The sequence below is a fragment of the Acomys minous genome, assembly GCF_964271855.1.
Source record: "Acomys minous genome assembly, chromosome: 3".
Taxonomy (NCBI): domain Eukaryota; kingdom Metazoa; phylum Chordata; class Mammalia; order Rodentia; family Muridae; genus Acomys; species Acomys minous.
Window position 1 is genome coordinate 30,226,582 of NC_140485.1, and position 24,012 is coordinate 30,250,593.

The following is a 24,012-nucleotide window of genomic DNA, read 5'->3' on the forward strand; positions in this document are numbered from 1 at the left end:
GGACTTAAGAGAGCGTGCATTAGTTTAAAAGGCTTTTTATTTAGCTCTTGGGCATTTGGGATTTCAGCTTGAGCTCTCGAGCTCCTCAGAGCCTTGGCCTTTGAGCTAGCAAGCCTTTGACCTTGGGTTTTTTGGCCCTTTCTTCCTGGGCTGTCAGCTGAGCTAGTGAGCTTTTTGGGTCTTCTCCACTGGGACATGAGCTGAGTAGGAAGGTCAGCTGGGTGCTTTCTCTGCCTCTCTGAACTAGCAGGTTTTTCACCACAGCATCTGCCTCCTGAGTCTTTATTGGCAAAATAGAACAATCAGGGATTTTCTTTTTTTTAAAGATTTATCTATTTATTATTTATATAGTATCTTGCCTGCACGTGCCTACATACCAGAAGAGGGCACCAGATCTCATTACGGATGGTTGTGAGCCACTAGGTGGTTGCTGGGAGTTGAACTCAGGACCTCTGGAAGAACAAGCAGTTCTCTGAGCCACCTCTCCAGCCCTGATCAGAGATGTTCAATTAAAACAACAAACACTCTTTTCTGGCCACCTTGGGAACACAAATTGTGTGTTTGTGTGTGTGTGTGTGTGTGTGTATACATGTGTATGTATATACATATACATACATACATACATACATGCATACATACATACATACACACATATGCAGGCAAAATACCAATATATATTTTTTTAATTTAAGAAATTTAATAATATAAAATCTTAAGTTTAAAAAGTGTACATATATATGAAGACCTATTTCTTTTTGTTTTGTTTTGTTTGTTTGTTTTTTGAGACAGGGTTTCTTTGTGTAGCCCTAGCTGTCGTGGAACTCACTCCATAGACCAAGCTTGCCTCAAATGCAGAGATCCACCTGCCTCTGCCTCCTGAGTGCTGGGATTAAGGCAAGTCCCACCACCCATCAAAGATCTATTTAAAAAAATAACAACAACCAAAAAACAAACAAACAAACAAACAAACAAACAAACCTTTTCTCCTTGTCTGAAAGAAACTCATCAAATATGGAGAAAGGCATACTGGGACCTAAAGAAAGAGAAAAGGTTTTATCAGTGTTTAATTCTTCAAGAAAACTATAGAAAATAATTAATACTGTATTGTTTGAAAGAAAACCACAAATGAAAATAGATTTTATTTTTACTTATGTATGTATGTGCATGTCTGGTATGTGGCTGCATTACATACATATCAGGAAGTGCAGGTATCTGAAGAGATTGGAAAGGGCATCAGATCCCCTGAAGCCACACGTGTGTGTTGAAAACCAAACTTGGGTCCTCTGTAAGCAGCATATACTCCTAACCACTGAGCCATCTTTCTAGCCCCTGATTTGTTCTTATAATGAAAAGACATAGAAAAGTAGAGATCATTTCGTAATAATTATCTAAACATGCATGGTCTTACTTCATTTATGTTCCCCAGCAATGCTACCACTCCCCAAATCCAACACAACTTGGCCCTGACACAGATCCAGAACACTTGTTTCTCTCCTCTTCTTCTTTTTTCTTTCTTTTTTTTTTTTTTTGGTTTTTTGAGACAGGGTTTCTCTGTGTAGTCTTGTTTGTCTTGACTGGCTTTGTAGACCAGGCTGACCTCAAACTCATAGAGATCCACCTGCTCTGCCTCCTGAGTGCTGGGATTATAGGTGTGAACCACCATGTTTGGCTCCAGAACACTTCATTACATCTGCAAATATTTCAGTATGTTTTCTAAGCACATACATATATGTATATACATATACATATATATGCATATATATATAATTAATGACAATTATAACAATCTCTGACTATCTAGCCAGTTCTACATTTTAGTAACTTTATAATTTTTTAAAATGTGTTTGAATTGGAAATGCATCATAGGATCTGTATATTGTCAATGATTCAAATACCTCATTCTGGAGCTGATGAAGTGGCTCAGTAGATAAGGCTGAATTTGATCTCTGGAACTGACACGGTAGAGGGAATTGACTCCTAAAATTTGTCCTGACTCCACATATGCCATGCATGGCATGCAAGCATACACATACACAAATAGTAAATATGAAAAAAAAAAAGCAAAAAACAAAACCCAGATCTTTTATTTTTGTTTGGTTATTTTTGGACACATGCTGGGTTTTGCCAGCTATTTTCTCTCTGTTGTTCAACACACTTCTCCCTGCTTTGTGCTCCCTATATTATTATTGGCTAGGATTAGAGGCCATCTAGATTTTTGTTTTACAAAACTACTTTTAAGTGGATATTTATGCTTTTACCACTTTAAACATTTTAGCGTGTTTTAAGTCTTTTTGTTTAATATTTACTTTTGTGTGTATATGTGTGGGCAAGGATGTGGCAGTCAGAGAAAACTTGTGGTCGTCAGTTTTCTCCTTCCACCATGTGTACTGGGATTGAATTCAGCTCCAGCCCTTAGGGCTGCTTTTTTTACTTATATTTTTCATAGCTTACATTTTTTTCTTTAATAGTGTTTATACAACAATAACCATTGATGCAAAAAGAAACTGAGAGGGAAAATGTTGACTCCTTTTCATCGGAGTTTAACAGATGGGAAGCCTCATATTTTCACCTATTGTTAGCAGAGGAGAACACCGATCTGAATATAAAATCATTTCAGACAGCGCCTTCCCCAAGAGCCACTCTCCTCACAGCTGACGGCTGGGTCCTGTTAGGCCCACCTAAGTGCAGACTGACACAGCTGGCTGCATGTGCATCACATATCTGTGGTCAGGCCATTGTGTGAAGGTCAGTGGGTTCTGAGGCTCAAACTCAGGTGGTTGGGCTCCTCACCAAGCACCTTGACCTGTCAGGATATCCTGCTGGCCCTGAACGAAGTATTTTAAAGAAGTGAGAAATCTTATGAAAATATTCTCTCAAATCACATGTAATAAATTATATGTGTTTATAGTGAATTCCTTTATTTAAAGATAAAAGAAGACTCTATGCCAACTCTGTCTTTTAATTATTTTTCTATAATTAAGAAAAACATTTGCTATTCTTTTTTAAAAAATTTATTTATTAAGTATAGAGTGTTCTGCCTGCATGTACACCTGCAGGCCAGAAGAGGGCACCAGATCTGATTATAGATGGTTGCGAGCAACCATGTGGTTGCTGGGAACTGAACTTAGGACCTTTGGAAGAGGAGGCAATACTCTTAAACTCTGAGACATCTCCCCAGGCCACATTTGGTGTTCTCTGTAACGCATCTGTTGTCAGTATTTTTCACAATGCTGTCAAATTCAACCTACCTTTGGTGTCAGGCTGTTCTTGTAAAATGCTTTCAGCAGGTGAAATTTCCCTGAAAAGAAATTTGTTTTTTAGCTGGGCAGTGGTGGCACATGCCTTTACTCCTAGCACTTGGGAGGCAGAGGCAGGCAGATCGCTGTGAGTTCAGGGCCAGCCTGGACTACAAAGTGAGTCCAGCATAGCCAAGGCTACACAGAGAAACCCTGTCTTGAGGGGGGCGGTGGGGAAGAAAAGAAATTTGCTTTTAAAAAAAATGCAAGACCCTTCTGTTTTAGAGGCACCTCCAACTAACCACAGCGGAGGATGGTCTTGAACTGTGTCTCCTAAAAGTGGGATAACAGGCAGCTGCTCTGTAGTCAGACACAATATTTTTAAAGTTGGAGGGCTTTCTACTAAACATAATCTTATTCTTCCTATCCAAGGGGAACAATCACACCCTGAAAACAATATAAGTAACACAAGAACAGTTAAAGCAGATTACAAAATGGTAAGCCATCAATTTTATAAAACAAAGTTACAGTACTACAGAAGGCGCACATTAGTGTGCACAGCAGCTATCCTGTATGGTCATTTTTTGAGTTTTGCTTTTTTATCTTCATTTTCGCTAAGGAAAAGTCAGTATCATATATTCCCTCATAGCATGACACCTTGTTAGGATTTGTACAGCTCATGGCTTAGCGGGGCTCAAAATATTAAGGAGACTTCAAGTGGGCAGAGCCAGAAGTTTGCTCTGTGCTCTGTGATCATGTGCCTTCACCACAGTGGTCTTACCTGGGACAGGAGCTCAGCGGATGGATGGGCTGGGACAGAGACACTGCCGGCACTTCCGCAGACTCTGAAGCAATCTGCAGTCTGGCTGTCTCCTTTGCAAGCATCTTCTCTTCTTGCTGCTTTAAATTAACATAAATAAAACCAATGTCCCCACTAATCAGAAAAGGCTTTTGAAAGCCCTAGTGCTAGCACTTGCTTCACCACCTCTAGTCGTCTGCCAACCATTCAGACAAAAGGCCTCTCCAGTAACTCAGGTTCCTAGTCAAACCAGTACTGTTGTACTGATTTAAATTTAAGTTTTAAAAATTAGAGGCTGGAGAGATGGCTCAGCAGTTAAGAGCACTGTCTACTCTTCCAGAGGTCCTGAGTTCAATTCCTAGCAGCCACGTGGTGGCTCACAGCCATCTACACTAGGATCTGATGCCCTCTTCTGGTACGCAGATAAAGCACTCAGAGACATAAAATAAATAAATAAAATCTTTTTTAAAAATGACACTTTTTTAAAAAAATTTTTTTAATTTAAAAATTAACCTCATTTTAATGGACCATGAGTAAACTAGAAAGTTAATATCAGAATTAACAAGACAAGAATATAAGCCAATGAATGACATCACTTATTTCACATGACACAAATCCCATTTAATGTCACTTGTTAAATTATTTTCCTGCTAGGAGTAACTAAGACATTACCAAAAATTTTTTAGGTTGGGCATGCACATCAAAGGTAGGACTCTTTTGCCTGGCATGCCTGAGTTTTCTGTATTAAAAACAGTAAGTGATAATAAAAACAAAAATCACCTGGTCTCCAGCTCTTTCTTGGTGAGTGGTCTGGATTTCTTTTAGCTTTCTCTCCATGTTTTCAATCTGCTTCTGCATTTCTGCCCTCTTCTGTGCACTGGCGAATAGTTCAGCTAGAAACAGGTAAGTTGTTAAGGCCTTTCCTCCTCACACTTCATCCTGTAAAAACTGCCTCTGGGGCTCACAGCCTCAGCATACATGTTGATATGGACGAAAATAAGAAAAGGGAACCAGGGCCCCAATTTGAGGTCTGGGTCTCTATTCTTTGCATTTAATAAACAAACAAGCAAGCAAACAAAAGAAAAACAAAACAAAACCCAAGTACAATGGAAAATAGGTTCCAATGATACAAAGTCCTCAGCCAAGTGACACTAGCATCCAAATATGGCATAAACACACAGAGAGTGCTTGCCTAGCAGAAAACCCTGGGGCTGCATAAACCAGGCAAGAGGATGCAAACCTGCATTCTTACCACTTGGGAGACAGAGGTAGGAAGATCCAAAAATCATTATCATCCTCGATCCACAGAAAGTTCAAGGCCACCTTAAGTTATATGAGACCATTTCTCAAACAAATAAGCAAGCAAAGCCAAACCCAACCAAAAACTCATCAAATTCAAGTGGGGGGTGGGGTGCAGGGGTATAGCTCAGTGATAACAGTACTTGGGTACAGTGAGTACAAGCCTGAAGTTTAATTCTGAGTCCGGTAAAAAATGTGAACAACAGCAGCACCAAATGGAGGGTGTAACACTGCACTCAGTGGATGAAGAGATGCGGTCATGGCTGCTGGAGGCCAGTACCGCTCTGATAAAGAGCAAGGATAACGCTAACCCTGAATGAGGATCAGTCATATAAGGACCTAAGAAAGTCTGTCACTACAGGAAGACTGCTGTACTTAGAGTAAGAAGGGAGGCAGCAAAAGATGGGGCTGGAGAGCTCGTCAGGTGGTGCTGTGAAGAAACGGACTTGGCAAAAGGGCCTCAGGTGACTGTGAACAGAGCTGGTTGACAAGAGTAAAAGGAATGCCTAAGAGAACGCTGGCGATGAAGAAGACTGACCGTACTTCCCGAGGGAGTGTTAGGGTGTCAAGTAATGCTGGGTGAGTATGCCGACTCACTTATAATTCCAGTACGTGGATGGTGAGGAGAGGGGACTCCCCAGAGCGAACTGGCTAGCTGGACCAGTGCAGGTGAGCTCTGGCTTTCATCCAGACTGCACTTCAAGGAAATAGAAAGTGATGGAGGAAAACTCCCAAGGTCAACTTTGGGTCGCTAACACAAATGTGTGAATACACACACACACACACACACACACACACACACACACACACACACATATATGAATGTGGGCTGCTTTGAATAAGAATGCCCCCCCCAGGCTCATCTATCTCAATAGTCAGTCATCAGAGAGCGGCACTACTTAAAAAGGGAAAAGGAGGTGTAGCCTTGTTGGAGAAGAGCGTCCGTGTGGAGCCAGGCCTCGTGTCTCTCTCTGTCTGCAGCCTGTAGATCCAGATGAAGACCTCCCAGCTCCCTCTGCAGCGCCATGTCTATCTGCACAGCACCATGCTCCCCGCCAGGATACAATGGACTAAACCTCTGAAACTGCAACCAAGCCCCAAATAAATGCTTGCTATTAAGAGTTGCCTTGGTCGGGCCGGGCGTGGTGGTGCATGTCTTTAATTCCAGCACTCAGGAGGCAGAGGCAGGTGGATTACTGTGAGTTCGAGGCCAGACTGGTCTACAAAGCGAGTCCAGGACAGCCAAGGCTACACAGAGGAACCCTGTCTCAAAAAGCAAAAAAAACCAAAAACAACAAAAAAAGTTGCCTTGGTCATGGTGTCTCTTCACAGCAACAGAACAGTAACTAAGGCAGAATGGAAACCCATGGATATGATGATAATAGTAGAAAGAGAAAAATGCTAGAGGGAAGGAAAAGTGTCCGGGCCAAATAGTTGGCATGAGGAAAGATGGACTCTAGAAGTAACAGAGAAATGAGACGGTATTTACAGAAGGGACACCAGGGAAGACAAAGGGAAGAGATGGCAGGTTTGACGGCGATGAAAAACGAGCTGCTTTAGCTCTTTCAATGAACTGGGAGAAAATCAGGGCTGCAGATGTAAGACTTGAAACCATGAGAGAAAACTGAATGTACCTCTCCAAACCCACCAACCCTCAGCATGGGGCCGGCCCTCTGAGAAGAAAATGCATCTGACTTCTATGTAGTAGGGATGAACTAGACATTTTTTACGGAAATATTTTTATCAAGGTACCTCCTCATCTACTCTTGGTGATGTGGCTCTTTGGGAGTCTGAAGAGCATTTCCTGTGCCAAGGGACTGACTGAGCCCAGGTCTTCCTTCACACATGAGATAAACACTTTACTCACTGAGCTCCACCCTCCAGCTCCGTTCCTAGTTTAAAAATATATTACAATGGGCCGGGTGCAGTGGTGCACACCTTTAATGCCAGCATTAGGGAGGCAGAGGAAGAGGCAGGTGAGGCCAGCCTGTTCTACAAAGTGAGTACAGGACAGTCAAGGCTACACAGAGAAACCCTGTCTTGAAACACAAAACAAAAAAATAAAACGCTTATTATTGTTGTTGTTGTTGTATGTGTGCACAGTGTGTGTGATGTGCCTGCTGCAGGAGACAACTCTTGAGAGTTTTATACAGGTCCTAGGGGTCAAACTCAGGTCACCAGGCTTGTACAGCAAGTTCCTTTATGTAGTTTACCGACCCCCAGTTCCTGTTTTTCTCTTTACACTTTATGTGTTTTGCCTGCACATGCTTGTATACTTCTTGTGTAGCTGGTGCCACAGAAGAGTGTTGGAACCCTGGCACTAGTCAGATGGCTGTGAGCTCTGACCAGTCTGCTGGGTAGCACACCTGGGTCCTCTGTAAGAGCAGCTAATGCCCCTGACTGCTGCACCATCTCTCCAGCCCTCCAGTGCTGGTTTAAAGAGGCAGCACTCAGTCTGGCGTGGTGGTACACATCTTTAAGCCCAGCACTGAGGAGGCTGAGACCAACCTGGTCTACACAATGAGACGAGACCCTCTCTCAAAAACAACAACATCAAAACCCAAAGAAGCTTCACCTAGTTGACCCTTGCTTTGCAACCATGTCCTCTTCCCACACAGGCACACAGGGCCCATTTTTCAGCATATCATTTGAAATGTATTTTGCCCTCCTATTCTAATAATGCCCTAGTCTCCAACACTCACTTTCTGCGTATCAGTCTGTCCTGCTCCATCTGCTGCCTCCTAACACCCAGAACAACAGCCCCAGAGCAGGAACTGCTTCCCGCTCCCCTCAATTCTCAATTCTCCCTTAATATCAGAATGAGATAATGGAGAATTAATAGAAATAACTAGTCTAAGTGACTATGACTGAATGTTAATATAAATAAGGTGCTAGAGACATTGAGGCCAGTATTTTAGACAGCATCTAGAAAGCTGCCGGCCTCTGCTGAGCAAGGGATGCTCCTGTAGTTGGACTACCTTCCTTCTTTCACCCTCTCTTTTTTTGAGGTTTTTTGAGACAGGGTTTCTCTGTGTAACAGTCCTGGCTGTCTGGACTCACTTTTGTAGACCAGCAACCTCACTGCAATCTGCTTGCCTCTGCCTCCCAAGTGCTGGGATTAAAGGCATGCGCCACCACCGCCCGGCCCCTTCTTTCACTCTTGAGCACAGACTGCTTGCTCCATCAAGAGGGTTTCTGAGAGGGAGCAATAAGAATTCAGCCAATGAACAGTATATACATATGTGTGTATGGATATATATGTATACATTATACATACATACACACATATATACACACATACAGAGAAAAACTGCACAAACATAGAAGCATCATCACCCGCAGGTACAGGTAATGGAGGCAATCTCTCTTAGGCTTGAGAAGGGTAATTCTTTACAACAACCCACACACCTTCCCTTTGCTCTTTCAGTTTCTTCCGGAACACTTCAGCTCGGATCTCCTCAAAGGAGAACTCTCCCACGCCGGCATAAATCTTTTCCTTACAGTACATCATCTTCTCCTTCTTCTCCTCACAGCCTTGCTGATGGCTCTGCACCCTCCGCAGGGGGTCTCCTTCTTCTCGCCCTGGCTTCCTGCTGCTGAGAATATGGTTGATGCTAGGTTCAATCTTACATGGCGTCCTAAGGAAGCAAAGCAACCATCACTCAGGCCAAAGTCAAAATGAGCTAATTTCTTAATTTATTTTGCCCAAACAGATAGACAATTGTCAGCAGCTATAGGGATTTTATGGATTGCTTTCAAACAAAAACAAAAAAGTAACATTTAAAAATAGGGCCAGCCGGGTGTGGTGGTGCACACCTTTAATCCCAGCACTGGGAAGCAGAGGCAGGTGGATCACTGTGAGTTCAAGGCCACCAGGACAGCCAAGGCTACATAGAGAAACCCTGTCTCAAAAACCAAAAAATGAAATGAAATAAAAATAGGGCCAAACTAATTCACAAGGATCACCAGTAATTATGTCCTGGGGCTCTTGGGTTAAGCGTTTGCTTATAACAATCAAGGCGTAGAGTTTGGTCCCCAACACTGGGGTGGGGAGATGTGAGTTCTGAGGACCACTTTTAATAGTGAGCCAAAGTCATCAAGTCCAAATGACCATGCCCTGAAACTTCTTAAGCCATGAGCCAAAATAAACCTTTTCTGCTTAGGAGATGGCTGTCTCCGTATATGTGATAGTGACATAAAGTTGACTAACACAGTTAGGTTAGAGAAATTCCAGTAAAGAGTGATGTCTTAACTTATGAAGAATAACTACAAATCATAAAGAAAAACATGACTGGGCATAAGGGTCTTTGAATATAACCCTGCATTTGAGTTGTCCTCCAACCTCCACACGTGCACAGCAAGCAGCACTCTCATCCACATACACCATGCACAGGCACATGTGCAAGCACACACACGCCTAGCTAAAATAAATTTTAGAAAAGGAGCCAGAGTTGTAGTGCACACCTGTAATCCCAGCCCTTTGGGAGGCAGAGGCAGGTGGATCTCATGAGTTCAAGGCCAGCCTGGTTTACACAGCAAGTTTCAGGGCATTCATGGTACAGAATGAGACATGCCTCAAAATAAATACATTTAAATTTGTTTGTAATAAATTAAATTATAATTAAATTTATAATAAAAATTCCATTTTTAAATTTAAACGTGACATAAGAGCTCAATATCAGTTCTATAAAGTTCCAGTGGCTTCCTGTGTTTCATGTTCAGACAGATTTTGCATTCCTATGGTTCCTATCACACAGAGTGAGTTATATAAATTAGCTATGAGAGTCAGGCATGCAATTATGTGCCTTTAATCCCAGAACTGGGGAGGCAGAGACAGTGGATCTCTATGAGTTCAAGGCTAGCATGCATGGTCTACACAGAGGCTTTGTCTTAAAACAAACAACAAACAAACAAAACACACCACAGCTATTTATTTATTTATTATTTATACAGTATTCTGCCCGCATGTGTGCCTGCAGGCCAGAAGAGGGCACCAGATCTCACTAAATGGTTATAAGCCACCATGTAGTTGCTAGAAATTGAACTCAGGACCTCTGGAAGAACAGACAGTGCTCTTAACCTCTGAGCCATTGCTCCAGCCCGCTAGAAGGAAACTCTTAACTGAAACACAGAACTGAACTTAGTATTAGAACTCACGATCTTTTTTTTTTTTTAATATTTTTATTTATGTGCATTGGTGTGAGGGTGTCAGATCTTGGAATTAAAGACAGTTGTGAGCTGCCATGTGGGTGCTGGGAATTGAACTCAGGGCCTTTGGAGGAGCAGGCAGTGCTCTTAACCACTGAGCCATCTCTCCAGCCCAGAACTCACGATCTTTAAAGATTAGACTAAAGCCCAGCATAGGGGCGCACACCTTTAATCCCAGTACTCAGGAGGCAGAAACAGGTGGATCGCTGTGAGTTCGAGGCCAGCCTGGACTACAAAGCGAGTCTGGGACAGCTAAGGCTACACAGAGAGACCTTGTCATAAAAAAATAAAAAAATAAAAGATTAGACTAAAGCTCGGGCTAATTATTTACATATCACTTGGTCTAATTTTTCTTTCTTTCTTCTTTTTTTGTGGTTTTTTGTTTTTGTTTTTGTTTTTGTTTTTTTTGGTGGTGGTTTTTTTGAGGTAGAGTTTCTTTGTGTATCCCTGGCTGTCCTGGAATTCTGTAGACCAGCCTGGCCTCTAACTCACAGAGAGATTCATCTGTCTATGCCTCCTGAGTGCTGGGATTAAAGGCTAAAAGCTAGCACTCCCATGCCTGAACTTCTAATTTTTCTTATAGCAAAAATAGTAGGGGGCTGAAGAGCTAGTTCTGCAGTTAAGAGCACTGTTCTTTCAGAGGACCCACATTCAGTTCCCAGCAGCCACGTGGTAGCTCATGACTAGTTGTAACTCCAGTCCCAAAGAATTCAGTGCTCTCTTCTGATCTCTGTGGACACCAGACATGCATGTGGGACACATATATACATATGTACATGCAGGCAAAACACTCATACACATTAATAAAAAATTTTTTAAGTGTTAAGGATTAGGAAGGAGAAAAGAGACATCCAAAAGAGAAAAGCAGGTAAGAGCGAAAACTCCGCTTTCTAACCACTGTCAACATCAAAGCAGCATATCTCGCTTGGACTACAGAGGCTGTGTCTGCTACAGCAACGGGACCGTGCCCCCAATGAGCAAGTTTACGAGCACATAAAACGAATGCAAAGGCGACACAGAGCTTTGCCTGCCCTCACTCCCACCACAAGATGCACTGGGGACTGTAACAGGTACCTCTGCCCACCCTTAGCAATTGCCCCTGTAAATGACCTGCAAGCCACTCACATCACTGTCTGCTGAGCACTCTCTTCCACATATGGAGTAAAGTTGGGAAGCACAGGGGGCACAGATGCTACAGAAGCTGGAGTGCCATGAGGCTAAAAAAATGAAGAAAAAAAATTAAAACGATCATTTTACATTCTACCACAACTTATGCAGACAATCTCTAAGCATTCAAGGAGTTAAGTAATGTTAAATTCCATCCAGGCAGGGTGCCGCACAGCTGTAAGGCTAGCACACGGGAAGCTGAGGCAGGAACATGAAAAGTTGAAGGCCAGCCTGGGCTACATAGCAAGTTCAAGGTTAGCCTACACTAAGTAACGAGAACAGATCTCAAACAAACAAACAAAGCAAACAACACAAACAAGAACAAACCAAGGAAGACCAAGCTGAAGTCTTCATTAGATTGACAGGAACTCTGAGTCCTTACCCTGTACTCCAAGGGCCTGTCTGTAGTCCACGGGCCCGGCTGAAGCTCGTTCTCTTTGGCCCGAGGCACAGGGGGAGCCATCCATGGTTGGACTACAGGCTTAGATAACTCTGCTCGAGAAGTGCCGTCAGCATTTTCATCAAAAACAGTGATTCTGCAATTACTGCCCATCTGCTGAGGAACCGTATTTTGGAATCCTCTGCTCTGACCCATAGCTAGGAGGAAAAGATGACGTCACGTGAAAGCATTAATTACCAACTTAGGTGCCACCTAAGGTACATGCTCTTCTCTAAATTAGGAGGAATCTTTCCTCTACCACAGAGTCAAAATGAGGTTTACAAGATTTTTTTCCTCTTAAAACCTTAAGTTGGGGCAAAGAGATGGCTCAGCAGCTCAGAGCACATACAGTTCTTGCAGAGGACCCGAGCTGGGTTCCTAGCACCCACGCGGTGTGGCTCATAACTCCAGAAACCCTCCCCTGGCCTCCATGAGTACCTGCACTCACATGCACATATCTACACACAGACTCACAAACAATAATCATTAGAAATAAAATAAATCTTAATAAAAAATAGTAATAAATTCTCAATGATCCAACTTCTTTTTATACATTTTACCTTTCTACCTTATGTTTCTCTTTACTTTTCCCTTTGTCCTAATACTTTTCTTTTTTTAAGATTTATTTTGATTATGTTTAATTATGTGTAGGGATGTATGTCTGTATGTTGACACACACACACACACATGCACACACTCAGGTGCCTATGGAGGCCAGAGGTATTGAGTGCCCTGGAGCTTGAGCTGGAGTTACGAATGGCTGTGATCTGCCTGATGGGAATGCTGAGAACAGAACTCAGATCCTCTGGAAGAACAGCAAGTGCTCTTAGCCCCTGAGCATTTTCTAACTCTTGAGCCTTCTCTCTGACCCCCACCTCAGGGCTTTGTCTTTATTTTTGAGACACAGTCTCACTATATAGCTCTGGCTGGCTGGGAAGTCACTCTGTAGACTAAGCTGGCTTCAAACACCGATCTGCTTGTCTCTGTCCCCCAGGCACTACATAAAAGGCGTCCACTACCACACATGACCAACCTCTAGTCTTTTATTCATAACTTAAAAGCCCTACAACTTCTTTCAGTCGTCATTGTTTGGTTGTTTAGTTAGCTTTTGGTTTGTTTGCTTGTTTGTTATACAGAGCTTCTTTGTGTAGCCCTGGCTGTCCTGGAACTCACTCTGTAGGACGAAGCCTGCCTCTGCCTCCGGAGTGCTGGTATCAACAGCATGCACCATCATACCTGGAACACTGCCTAGTTTTATCAGAAACTGATCTAAGTGTTTTTCAGCTTTACATTTTGTTTTAATTGAAATTAACAGAGATGTTCTACAACCACAGAACACAAAGCCAGCCCACCTATTAGGGTACCCACTATTATAAGACAAATGACTTTTTAAGCTCCACTGTGACGGTCAGCCTCTCACACCACACATCCCCTATTCCCGATTCTAGGCTGCAATCCACACTTTGATTGCTGATAAAATGATACAGGAAAGGGATCTGGAAAGCCAGCTTGGTTAACGTGTCTAAGTGCTATAAACACAGGTGACAAAAGCTTTTTTCCTCTGTACTTTCTGGACAACTTTGCAGTGACCCAAGAACAGTTTTGAAAAATAGCCATTGCCAATTAAAAAGAGAGGGAAAAAAGTTTATGTCAGGCGTAGGGCACACGCCTGTAATCCCAGCACCTGGACCAGCAAGCGGAAGAACCAGGAGTCCGAGGCCAGACCTGAAGCCAACGTGACCCATATGAAACTGACTCACTAAAAGAGGAAAATGAGTTTTTGTTTCTTTTGTTTTTCAAGACAGGGCTTCTCTATGTAACCTTGGCTTTCCTGGAACTTGCTTTGTAGACCAGGCTGGCCTCAAACTCGCAGAGATTCACCTGTCTCTGCCTTCAGAGTGCTGGGATTAAAAGCGTGCACCACCACCACCAGCCTAAGAGAAAAACTACTGTTGACCATCTTTGGGTGTCCAAAGAATGTCCATTTCTAGTGCTAAACAGCTGAAGATGGTATCAACTACATTCTCCAAACAACTAGTGCACTTAAGCTTTGTTTTGATAACACCTACTGCACTGCTGCACATATTCCTTCAACTATGATGCTTAGAAAATGTTGCATCTCAAATATCAGGTTCATTCAAAGTCACAACATAAAACTGCCACCTTGGGCTTTCCTGCACCCTGTGATATTAGCTTCTTTTGGCTTTTCTTTTTGCTACCTAGTATTCAGAAAACTAGGGCAGCGTCCACACATATACTTATGTGTTGCCTTCTTACATAACCTGCCTACCACAGGAGACTATGCGCTATCTCCAAAGCAACATTCGACAAGCTCACCCTTGAGAGCGCCTCCAATGCGGCTGATGGGAGCTTTTGCCACCTTCTTCCCTCTGCTCTTGAGCTCAGCGAGTGTGCTTCTCTGCGGTACAGAAGACCCCAAGGCCTCCTCCTCCTCCTCCTCCTCATTCCCAAGTGCCGAGAGAGCTTGTCGAGACACTCGAGCCTGGAACTGTCTAAAGCAAGACAGAGGATGTTCGGCTTTTAACAGACATGACAGCTCAAACCAGACTTAAAATTTCTAATTTGTTAAAGCTAACAACAAAAGCAGACTAGAAGAACAAATGTAGAGCTATTCCAGGGAAACTTAATTCTCTAGGGATAAGGACAGCAAGCTTAAGACAAGGACATCCTGGCTAGGTGACTCGGAGTCCAGCCAATTGAAAACCTCTTGAGGTTGATCTGAGGATGAGCTAAGGCTAGAAAATGGATGGAATTCAGTCTCTCAACAACTTTTTATTATAATTCTGAAAATAAAATTTGCAGAATTATGGAAAGAGTAAATGAGTACCCAAATACCTTTCACCCAGACCAACCAATTGTTAGCACCCTGCCACATCTATCACCCGCCACACAGTGTTTTTTTACCCATATAAAATGAGCTTATATACAACACGACATGACTGGGCATGGTGGCGCACGCCTTTAATCCCAGCACTCGGGAGGCAGAGGCAGGCGGATTGATGCAAGTTCAAGGCCAGCGTGATCTACAAAGTGAGTCCAGGACAGCCCAAATCACATAGAGAAACCTTGTCTCAAAAAACAAAAACAAAAACAAAAAACAAACAAACAAAACCACAACATGATATTTTACTTTAGCACAGCTGGCAGAAATTTCAAAACTAAACTTCTATGCTGTTGCTGCTATAATTTTAAAGTATACCGGAAAAACAAAAAAGCAAATAGATTATAGGTGCTGGGTAGGACACATCACACCCACTGCAGCCTCTCTCTCTTTCCCACCATTTAAATTTAGAACTCTAAACATATAAGAAGTGAAACACATGACTCTGAAAGGGCAACAAAAGCAAGAGAAGCAGAGGCGGAGGACCAGAGCTCATACATACACCCTCCACTCGGCTCTTTCTCTTACGGTTTTGACCTCCTGCGACTGTGATTTGAGAAACCTACAATTCCTTGACAAATCCTATCTTTCTGGGCAAAGAAATGGGAACAGGGGATTCTGAGGGCCAAAAACTATGAGAATAATACTGGAAAGGAATACATTGAAGACTGGAACTCCTAACTCCCCGAGCTCGTACTGGCCTATGTATATAGAGAAGGCTTCAAGAACTGAACTCTGACATAATCCTTGGCCCTCATCTCACATTCACCTGAGCAGTCCAGGAAGCAGACAGACCACACAGCATCACAGAGGTCTCAAAGCTGAACAGACAACAGAACAACCATTGCCATAAGGTGAGAATCTGTAACAGCTGGAGTTCGGTTGCCTAAGACAATATCACCACTCACTCTCTAGAGATTGTCAGTCAACAGCATCCAGCACACTATCAGAATGAATGCCCTGCATGTAATTCATAATTCCTTGACACATACCAACATCAAGATTACTTAGATGCTGGTGAGATTTTAAAATAGCTATTATAACTATGATTCATCAAATAAAAGTAAAAAAATTTTTTAAATTTAATTTTTATTTTATGTGTCTGGGTGATTTGCCTGCATGTCTGCCTGTCTGTCTGTGTACCATGTATTTGCCTGGGGTCTAAGGAGGCCAGAAGAGGCCATCAGTTCCTCAGATCCTCTAGAACATAAGCTGCCATGTTGGTGCTAAGAACTACACTAGACAGATACAAATGAATGAGGCCAAGCGGTTACATCTCCCAACACCATTTTTTTTAAAAAACAAAAACTACTTACTCCAGGAAAAATATACTTACAAATCATATATATGTTACAAAAGGCTTATATTTAGAACTTATAAGAAACTTTTTGTTTGTTTGTTTTTCTGTGTAGCACTGGCTATCCCAGAACTCTCTCTGTAGACCAGGCTGGCCTTGAACTCAGAGATCCATTTGCCTCTGCCTCCCAAGTGCTAGAGTTAAAGGTGTGCACCACCAAGCCTGGCTCATATGAGGAATTCTTATACTGTTAAAGGAACTAAACTCAAAAGGTTACATATTGGCTGTTCTGTGACATCCTGGGAAAAGCAAAACTACAGGACAGATGGGTGTTCGGGAAGGGACAGGAACTACAAAGAATGCACGGGCAGATTCATTCCGTACATGTCAGCACGCCTAAGTGGATTCTACAGAGAGACGGAGTCTTTAGTTCAGAAGGCCCCGGGGAAGCAGCCTACCTGTGCTGCAGCTGCAGTCTGTCCAGAGGCTCAGCCTTCCGTTCAATTCCTTCCTGGAACACTGCGTCCGCCTTCTTGAAGTTTTCTCTAGCTTCGTATTCTTCAGCCCATGAAATATAGAACTGGGCAAGGGAGACGCCAATCCCTTGGCTGTGTAAATAGCTGTACATATCCAAAGGCTCACTGCACAAATGCCCCTGCAACATATTAAAAGTGGTAACAGTTAACCGATTTTCTTCCACTTACCAGATGCCTCTTATGTGCCAAACAACCATTGGGGAAAACACATGCAATCCTTGTACTGAAGACTCTGTATCTTCTAATTATCTCAGCATTAAAATACACTTGGGATAAGATCCAAGAAAGAGACCAGAGTAAGGTCAACTGGCAGGAAAAAGGGAAGGGAAGGTTCCAAACAGCAGGTGCCGTCTAACTTCGCCTTAACAGGACAGACAGACAGACAGACAGACAGACAGACAGACAGACAGACACACACACACACACACACACACACACACAGGGACACACGGACACACGGACACTGGACTCTCCTGAGATACAGAGTGGGAAGAGAAGGGTGTTCCCTTTATGTCTGGCAGATGAGAACAACCTTCAAAGGCAGGGCAAAGTGGAGGGATCTGGAGGAAAAGGCTGTCAGGTCTTAAATGTCAAACTGATTAAGTAAATGAATTAATTTAAAAAGAAAAAAGTCAAATTGGTTGATTTTGCTTCTACCTGATAGTAAATATATTCTGGGCTGAGAGTTAAAAGCAAAGGTAAGATCTGGTCAGGTCTATATTTAAGGAACTTTAAGAGTAGATATAGTGTAGTTTGGTTTTATTCTGCTTTGTTTTGTTTTGTTTTCCAGACAGGGTTTCTCTGTGTAGCCCTCGCAGTCCAGGAACTTGCTTTATAGACCAGGCTGGCCTCAAATTCAGATTCACCTGCCTCTGCCTTCAGAGCCTGAGACTGAAAGTGTATGCCACCACTACCAGGCTAGCATAGAAAATGTTAATAGCAAAAGATAAAAACTAAATATTCCATACTATAAATGCTTTGACATAGCTCTACATTTCTTGGCCATAGGAAAATTTTATTTCACTGTATTTTTCTTTCATATATGTAAATACACAGTTAATTTCTTTCTTTTTGGAGGCATTTGCACTCAGAACAAACAGTAAGCTGACATGGTGTGTATTACTGTGACTGATATCACATAGCACAAATCAATCACTCACTGCACTAAACTAATCCAAGTCAGAGGTTAAGCCTGCACTGCCAGACACTACAGAGCACTGGAGAGTCGAGGCTTGTGGAAAGCAGGCACTGCTTGGGGATCAGCACCTAGGAGGGGAGCCTGAGGACAGGAAGTCCTAGGTTTTAATGCAGACGCAGTGAGCCTCTGGGGCTGGGGGGGGATCTAAAGGGGTTTTGCCAGTTGAAGCAGGGAGGCTGGGCCAGGGAAGGGAGCATGACCTCAGGGTGAGTCTGGACTCTTCGCTGAGGGCAGGGGAGTGGGCAGCAGCACCTCCTGCAGATGGAGAGCAAGTTCTTTATGCTGAAAGATTAGATGAGCAGCTGGGCCCAGCACCCAAAATTATCACAACTAAAAGCAATTACGAGTAGCCGTACAATCAACTACTACACAGGCCTGACAGCCCAAGTAGGCCCAGCAGTCACAACATGCATCCTTTGCCCATGCTAACAACAGCAACTGTTTTCAATTATTTTTATGTGTCTGTCTGTCCCTCTTTCCCTGTGTGTGTTGTCAAGTGTGTTGGTGTACCAGTGTGTATAGGCGCTACGGGGGCCAGAAAGAAATGTCTTCCTCCATAACTGCTTATTTTTTGAAAATGGGGCTCTGACTCCAGGGACTCCACGAGGTCAGCTGGCGGCACACTGCAGGGACTGCTGGCAGAAGCACTACAGATGCTTAGCTGGGCCTCGGGGCCCAGGCTTTGCAAGCGCGTCACCAGCCAAGCCGCCTCTCTAGCCCCTCTAGAAGCGTAAGGGGCAAATGCAAATGGTATGAAGAGATCCCTTTTTTTTTAATGTATTTATAATTTGGCAAAATTAGGAGTTGTTTATATACAGAAAAATTGGTTAACAAATTACAGAATGTCAACTAGATGTAGCACTATGCATCCATTTAGACATAATTGAAGCAGGCTGGGAGATGGTTCCAACACGTAGAAACACACAGAAACACACACAGGAAACAAGTGAGCAAACCCCTAGAGATCAAATTATGCTAAAAGCAGTAAGAGGCTTCTGAGAGGTGTATATGAATTTAAAATGGTACATTAAGCCAGTCACACTCTGCTCTCACGTTTCTGCTTCTACCCAGCAATACTAGGTCAGGCCCTCATATGCATCGCTACTCCTCCCCTGCAACAACTTACCATATGCAGCCTTTCTGAATGATGTGCCTACACGTGCACTCAATGACTTCAAACTTATCTCCTAATAAAATATGCCTTACAAAGGTATAAAGCGTTGCTATCTACAAATATCCCTGTCTCTAACGACGGTTTTATATGGAAGTCTGGAATAAATGAAATGTTCCATTTGATAAATGTGGACTAAATCAAACATTCCGTCTAAAAATCTTTCTTGTTGGGCTGGAGAGATGGCTCAGAGGTGAAGAGCACTGGCTGCTCTTCCAGAGGTCCTGAGTTCAATTCCCAGCAACCACATGGTGGCTTACAACCATCTATAATGAGATCTGGTGCCCTCTTCTACCGTAAAGGCATACATGTAGGCAAAAGCTGTATATGTTATAAATAAATCTTAAAAACAAAAACAAAAAAAACTTTCTTGTTGTTTTTTTTTTTGTTTTATTTTCAACAGAGTTTCTCTGTGTGTCCCTGCTTTGTAGACCAGGCTAGCCTCGAACTCTGAGATCCACCTGCCTCTACCTCCCAAGTGCTGGGATTAAATGCGTATGCCACTACTGCCCAGTTCCATCTAAAAATATTTAATTCTTATTTTATTTTGGCTTTTAGAAATAGGATCTGGTGGCTGGGCATGTTGGCACATGCCTTTGATCCCAGCACTCAGGAGGCAGAGGCAGGCGGATCACTGTGAGTTCAAGGCCAACCTGGTCTACAAAGCGAGTCCAGGACAGCCAAGGCTACAGAGAAACACTGTCTTGAAAAACCAAAAAAAAAAAGAAAAGAAAAGAAATAGGATCTGCCATGCAGCTCTGGCTGGCTTGGAACTCCTTATTAGACCAGGCTAGCCTAAAACTTGTGTGGATCCTATTGCTTCTAGTTTTTGAGTAGTGTGACTACAGATTTATGCTATTCTGTCGAGCTTCTATTTATATTTTTAACAAAAACAATTATCATTTTCTAGTTTGAGTTTTCAGTAATTCAATAATGTTTTGGGGGGGTTAGTTTTGTGTTTGTTTTTGTTGTTGTTTTTGCCTATCTAAATTAGTGACATTTTCTCATGATGGTGCTTTAAGAAAACTTACGAATATAGTGTCAGTTTAAGACCCATTCTTTGGTTCTGTCATCGTACAAATAAACCCTAACAATCTATATATGCAGCTTTCTGAGTGATCTATGCTCTTGCATATTGGCATAACCAGTAAAGGTCAAATTACTCAGTGTTGAATAAGAATTATTTAAGACAAAGAAAAGGAAAAAAAAGAAAAGAAATAGAATTATTTAAGATATAACATGAATAAAAACATAATTTGGCTAGATGAACAGATTCAAAAGTTAACATTTTTGGCAACTTTTAAATAGTCAAACTAATTCTATCACTTTCATTAAGACTGCTGGTTTTCTAATAATATTTTTTTCTAGCTAGATTATAGGAATCATTTATAAAAATAACTCTGACTAGAAAATTCTTTCCATAAAATGTAAGAAAGGTATAGTGTGAGGACTCCTTCAGTTATACCTTTGACTACACTCACAAAGAAAGAAAAAGCAAAGTGGTTTAATATGTACTCTGTCCCTCCATGTACAAAGTTTGGTGATTGCTCATGATCTCACTGCTGAGCACTGAATGCTGGTCTAGACCAATGCTTCAGCTCATCTGTGAGAAAGGACCAAGTGTGTGTGTGTGTGTGTGTGTGTGTGTGTGTGTGTGTAGGCAGGCATAAGGTTGTGTAATTCAGTTGCAATCCTTATTCTGAGAATCTCCTGTCTCAAAGTTATGTACACACTGTTCCTCAATTGTTCCCTGGTATGCCAATAAAGCGGCTTACGGCCAATGGCTGAGCAAGGGAGAAAATAGGGCCGACTTCCTGCCAGCCAGGGGAGGCAGAGTTAGAGGAGGAAGTAGGGATTAAGCCATGGGCAGAGGTCCAAGGAGATATCAGAAAGAGAGGGGGGGGGGGAGGAGAAGGGGGAGGGAGGAAGGAGGAGAGCTAAAACAGGAAAGCCAAGAAATGCAAGTATCTCTGACATGTATGCAGGCAGTATGCAGCTGCCTGTCTAATCAGGAAGCTATATGTGAAGTGTGTGAAGACTTCGACCTCAGTGTGGGCTCATGAATCCCCCACTACTGTGATCTGAGCCTGGCACTGTGACGCAGTGGTGGAGCAGCACCAGGCAAGGACTCCACCTCTAAGGTCTGTCCCCCACCCTCTCTTACTTTCTGTACTTTGAGATAGGGTCCTACTGACTTCCCTTCAGTATAATATATAGTCCAGGCAGGCTTTGCCCTGTGATCCTCCTGCCTCACTCTCCCAGCTTAACTGGATCATAGGCTTATACTAACAGGTCTGGGTTTACTAAACACAAGCTGGGGCTGGAGAGCTGGCTGTGGAGTTGGGTAGTTGAGAGCATCTGCTCTTGCACAGGACCAAGGCTCTGTTCCTAGCACCAACACGGAAGCTCACACCTATCTGAAACTCTAGTTCCAAGGGGATCCAACACCCTCCAAGGGTACTGAACACACATGTATACTTAACATACATGCAGGAAAACTCATATAAAATACAAATGAATAAAATCTTATAAAAAATAAATATAGGGGGGCTGAAGAGATGGCTCAGGGATTAAGAACACTGTCTGCTCATCCAAAGGTCCTGAGTTCAATTCCCCAGCAACCACATGGTGGCTCACAACCGTCTATAATGGGATCTGGTGCCCTCTTCTGGTGTGCAAGTGTACATGCAGGCAAAACACTGTATACATGATAATAAATAAATCTTAAAAATAAATAAATAAACAAACAAACAAACAAACAAACATAGAACCTACTAAAACTGATGGTGCATTTAGGTGTTCTCCCAGTCTCAACATATTTTATTTTTTCAAGGCTTTTTTTGTTTCATTAGTTTTATAAAACAGGACCTGACTATGTAGCTGAGACTGGCATTAAACTTGTGATCTCTCAGCCTCAGCTTCTCAAGTATAGAAATTATATGCTTCAACAAGCACAGGTCAAACGGCTACTAAAGTTTTCAAATGTTTACTCTTAATTTCTGTAATATCTTGAACAGCCTGTAGATAGCGTCTATAGATCTAGACTATGCATTTCTCTTTTTGGGGCGAGGGACCAAACCCAGGCCTTCACGCAAGCTAGGCAAGTGCTCACTACTGAGCTGTATTGACAGCCTGCACTGGGCTTTCACCTCGTGACAGCCTTCTTCCCTTTACTAAGGCCAGGGCAACAGAACCGAACAAAGACATAATTCTAATTGAGTTTTAAGAAATTACTAATTTGGTAGCTGTGGGGGGTATGTGCACGAGTCAGGTGCCCTCAGAGACCGGAAGTGTTAAATCCCCTTCAACTGGAGCTATTGGCATTTGTGAGTTGCCTGATGTGAGTGCTGCGAAACCAAACTCTTAATACGTTTCCACCCCTCTAATTGTTTGTTCTTGTTGCTGTTATTGGTTTTTTGAGACGGGGTTTTTCTGTGTAGCCTTGGCTGGCCTCAAACTTAGAGAGATCCACCTGCCTCTGCCTCCCTGAGTACTAGGATTAAAGGCATGCACCACCACACCCAGCTTCTAATTGTTATTTTTAATAACTCCAATTAAATATAGTTATGAACTCCTAGGATTAAAAATGATTAGAAAAGCTTATCCAGTTTATCATTTGAATGAATCACATGGAAGACTACTACAAAGAGTGTGCAGATGGCTCAGCTGGAAAGGCACTCACTATACAAGCACAAGGGGATTAATGTGGAGTCCTAGGACCCACATTAAAAATTCAGTTGTGGCAGCATGCAGCTGTAATCCCAGCATGGGGAGGGCAGAAACAGGAGGATCCCTAGAGTTCATTGGATAGCCTAGCCTAGCCAAAATGGTGAGAGACTGTACCTCACAAAAAAAAAAAAAAAAAAAAAAGGAGAAATTCAGGATTGACATTTGGCTTCCACATCTACACAAGATAGAATGAAAGGCAAAAATCTTGATAAGACAGCAGGGCCCACAGCTTCTGAGCTAGCAAATCTATTTAACATTCTCTGAGCATAGTCCCTTGTAACTAGTATCTTTAAGGTGAACTCTAACTTGTCACTAGGATGTCAAAATGGGCCAACATCCCATAAATATGTGACTTTTGGGAGTCACGTGACTTCCTACACATGATTTTAGTAGTATTACTTTAGCTTTGCTATGTAGTCCAGGATGGCTTGAAACTTCCTTTATAGCCCAAGCTAGCCTAAATGCAAGATCCTCCTGCTGAGGAAAACGGTATCAGCCACCACACCTGATGAAGTTTGAATAAGTCCTCAAGAATATATTTTAGCTATAAATTTTGTCAGTTTCAAATATCAGCATTTTATTATATAATGTGATTGCCAACAATTCTAAACACCTCTCCCTTAAAAAAAAAAAAAGTTAGCTGGGCATGTGGCGCACATCTTTAATCCCAGCACTTGGGAAGCAGAGGCAGGCAGATTGCTATGAGTTTGAGGCCAGCCTGGTCTACAAAGTGAATCCAGGACAGCCAAGGCTACAGAGAAACCCTGTCTCGAAAAACAAACAAAACAAAACAAAAATTTAAAGGTAAAAGCATGAAAATTAACGTCTGAGAGACCTTGGAATTATTTTATGACAAATATATGCTCCTGAAACAGTCCATAGATATGCTCTGAATATAAAGGCACAGCATGTCAAGAGGAAGTACTAAGTAGGGAGGCAGACAGTTTTGGCCATAGCAATATCCTGGGAGAAAGATGTCCAAAGGCCAGTACAACACAAAAACATCATCTTTTCTGGAAGGGTGCCAGGCT

At 42.5% G+C, this 24,012-nt stretch overlaps 1 protein-coding gene across 3 annotated transcripts in view; it reads right to left on the reverse strand.

Annotated features, from left to right (window-relative positions):
* BUB1B (BUB1 mitotic checkpoint serine/threonine kinase B) overlaps positions 1 to 24,012 on the reverse strand; it is a 52,182-nt gene that overhangs the window by 18,069 nt on the left and 10,101 nt on the right. For 2 of the 3 annotated variants that reach the window (XM_084776924.1, XM_084776922.1), the window contains exons 5-13: positions 16,806 to 17,002; positions 14,486 to 14,661; positions 12,092 to 12,306; positions 11,668 to 11,759; positions 8,743 to 8,972; positions 4,816 to 4,928; positions 4,018 to 4,136; positions 3,249 to 3,298; positions 979 to 1,033 (exon numbers count right to left, since the gene is read on the reverse strand). In XM_084776924.1, coding sequence (XP_084633050.1) covers positions 979 to 1,033; positions 3,249 to 3,298; positions 4,018 to 4,136; positions 4,816 to 4,928; positions 8,743 to 8,972; positions 11,668 to 11,759; positions 12,092 to 12,306; positions 14,486 to 14,661; positions 16,806 to 17,002 — 1,247 coding nt within the window. The remainder of the gene's footprint in view (positions 1 to 978; positions 1,034 to 3,248; positions 3,299 to 4,017; positions 4,137 to 4,815; positions 4,929 to 8,742; positions 8,973 to 11,667; positions 11,760 to 12,091; positions 12,307 to 14,485; positions 14,662 to 16,805; positions 17,003 to 24,012) is intronic. The other variant, XM_084776923.1, reaches the window with a different exon arrangement.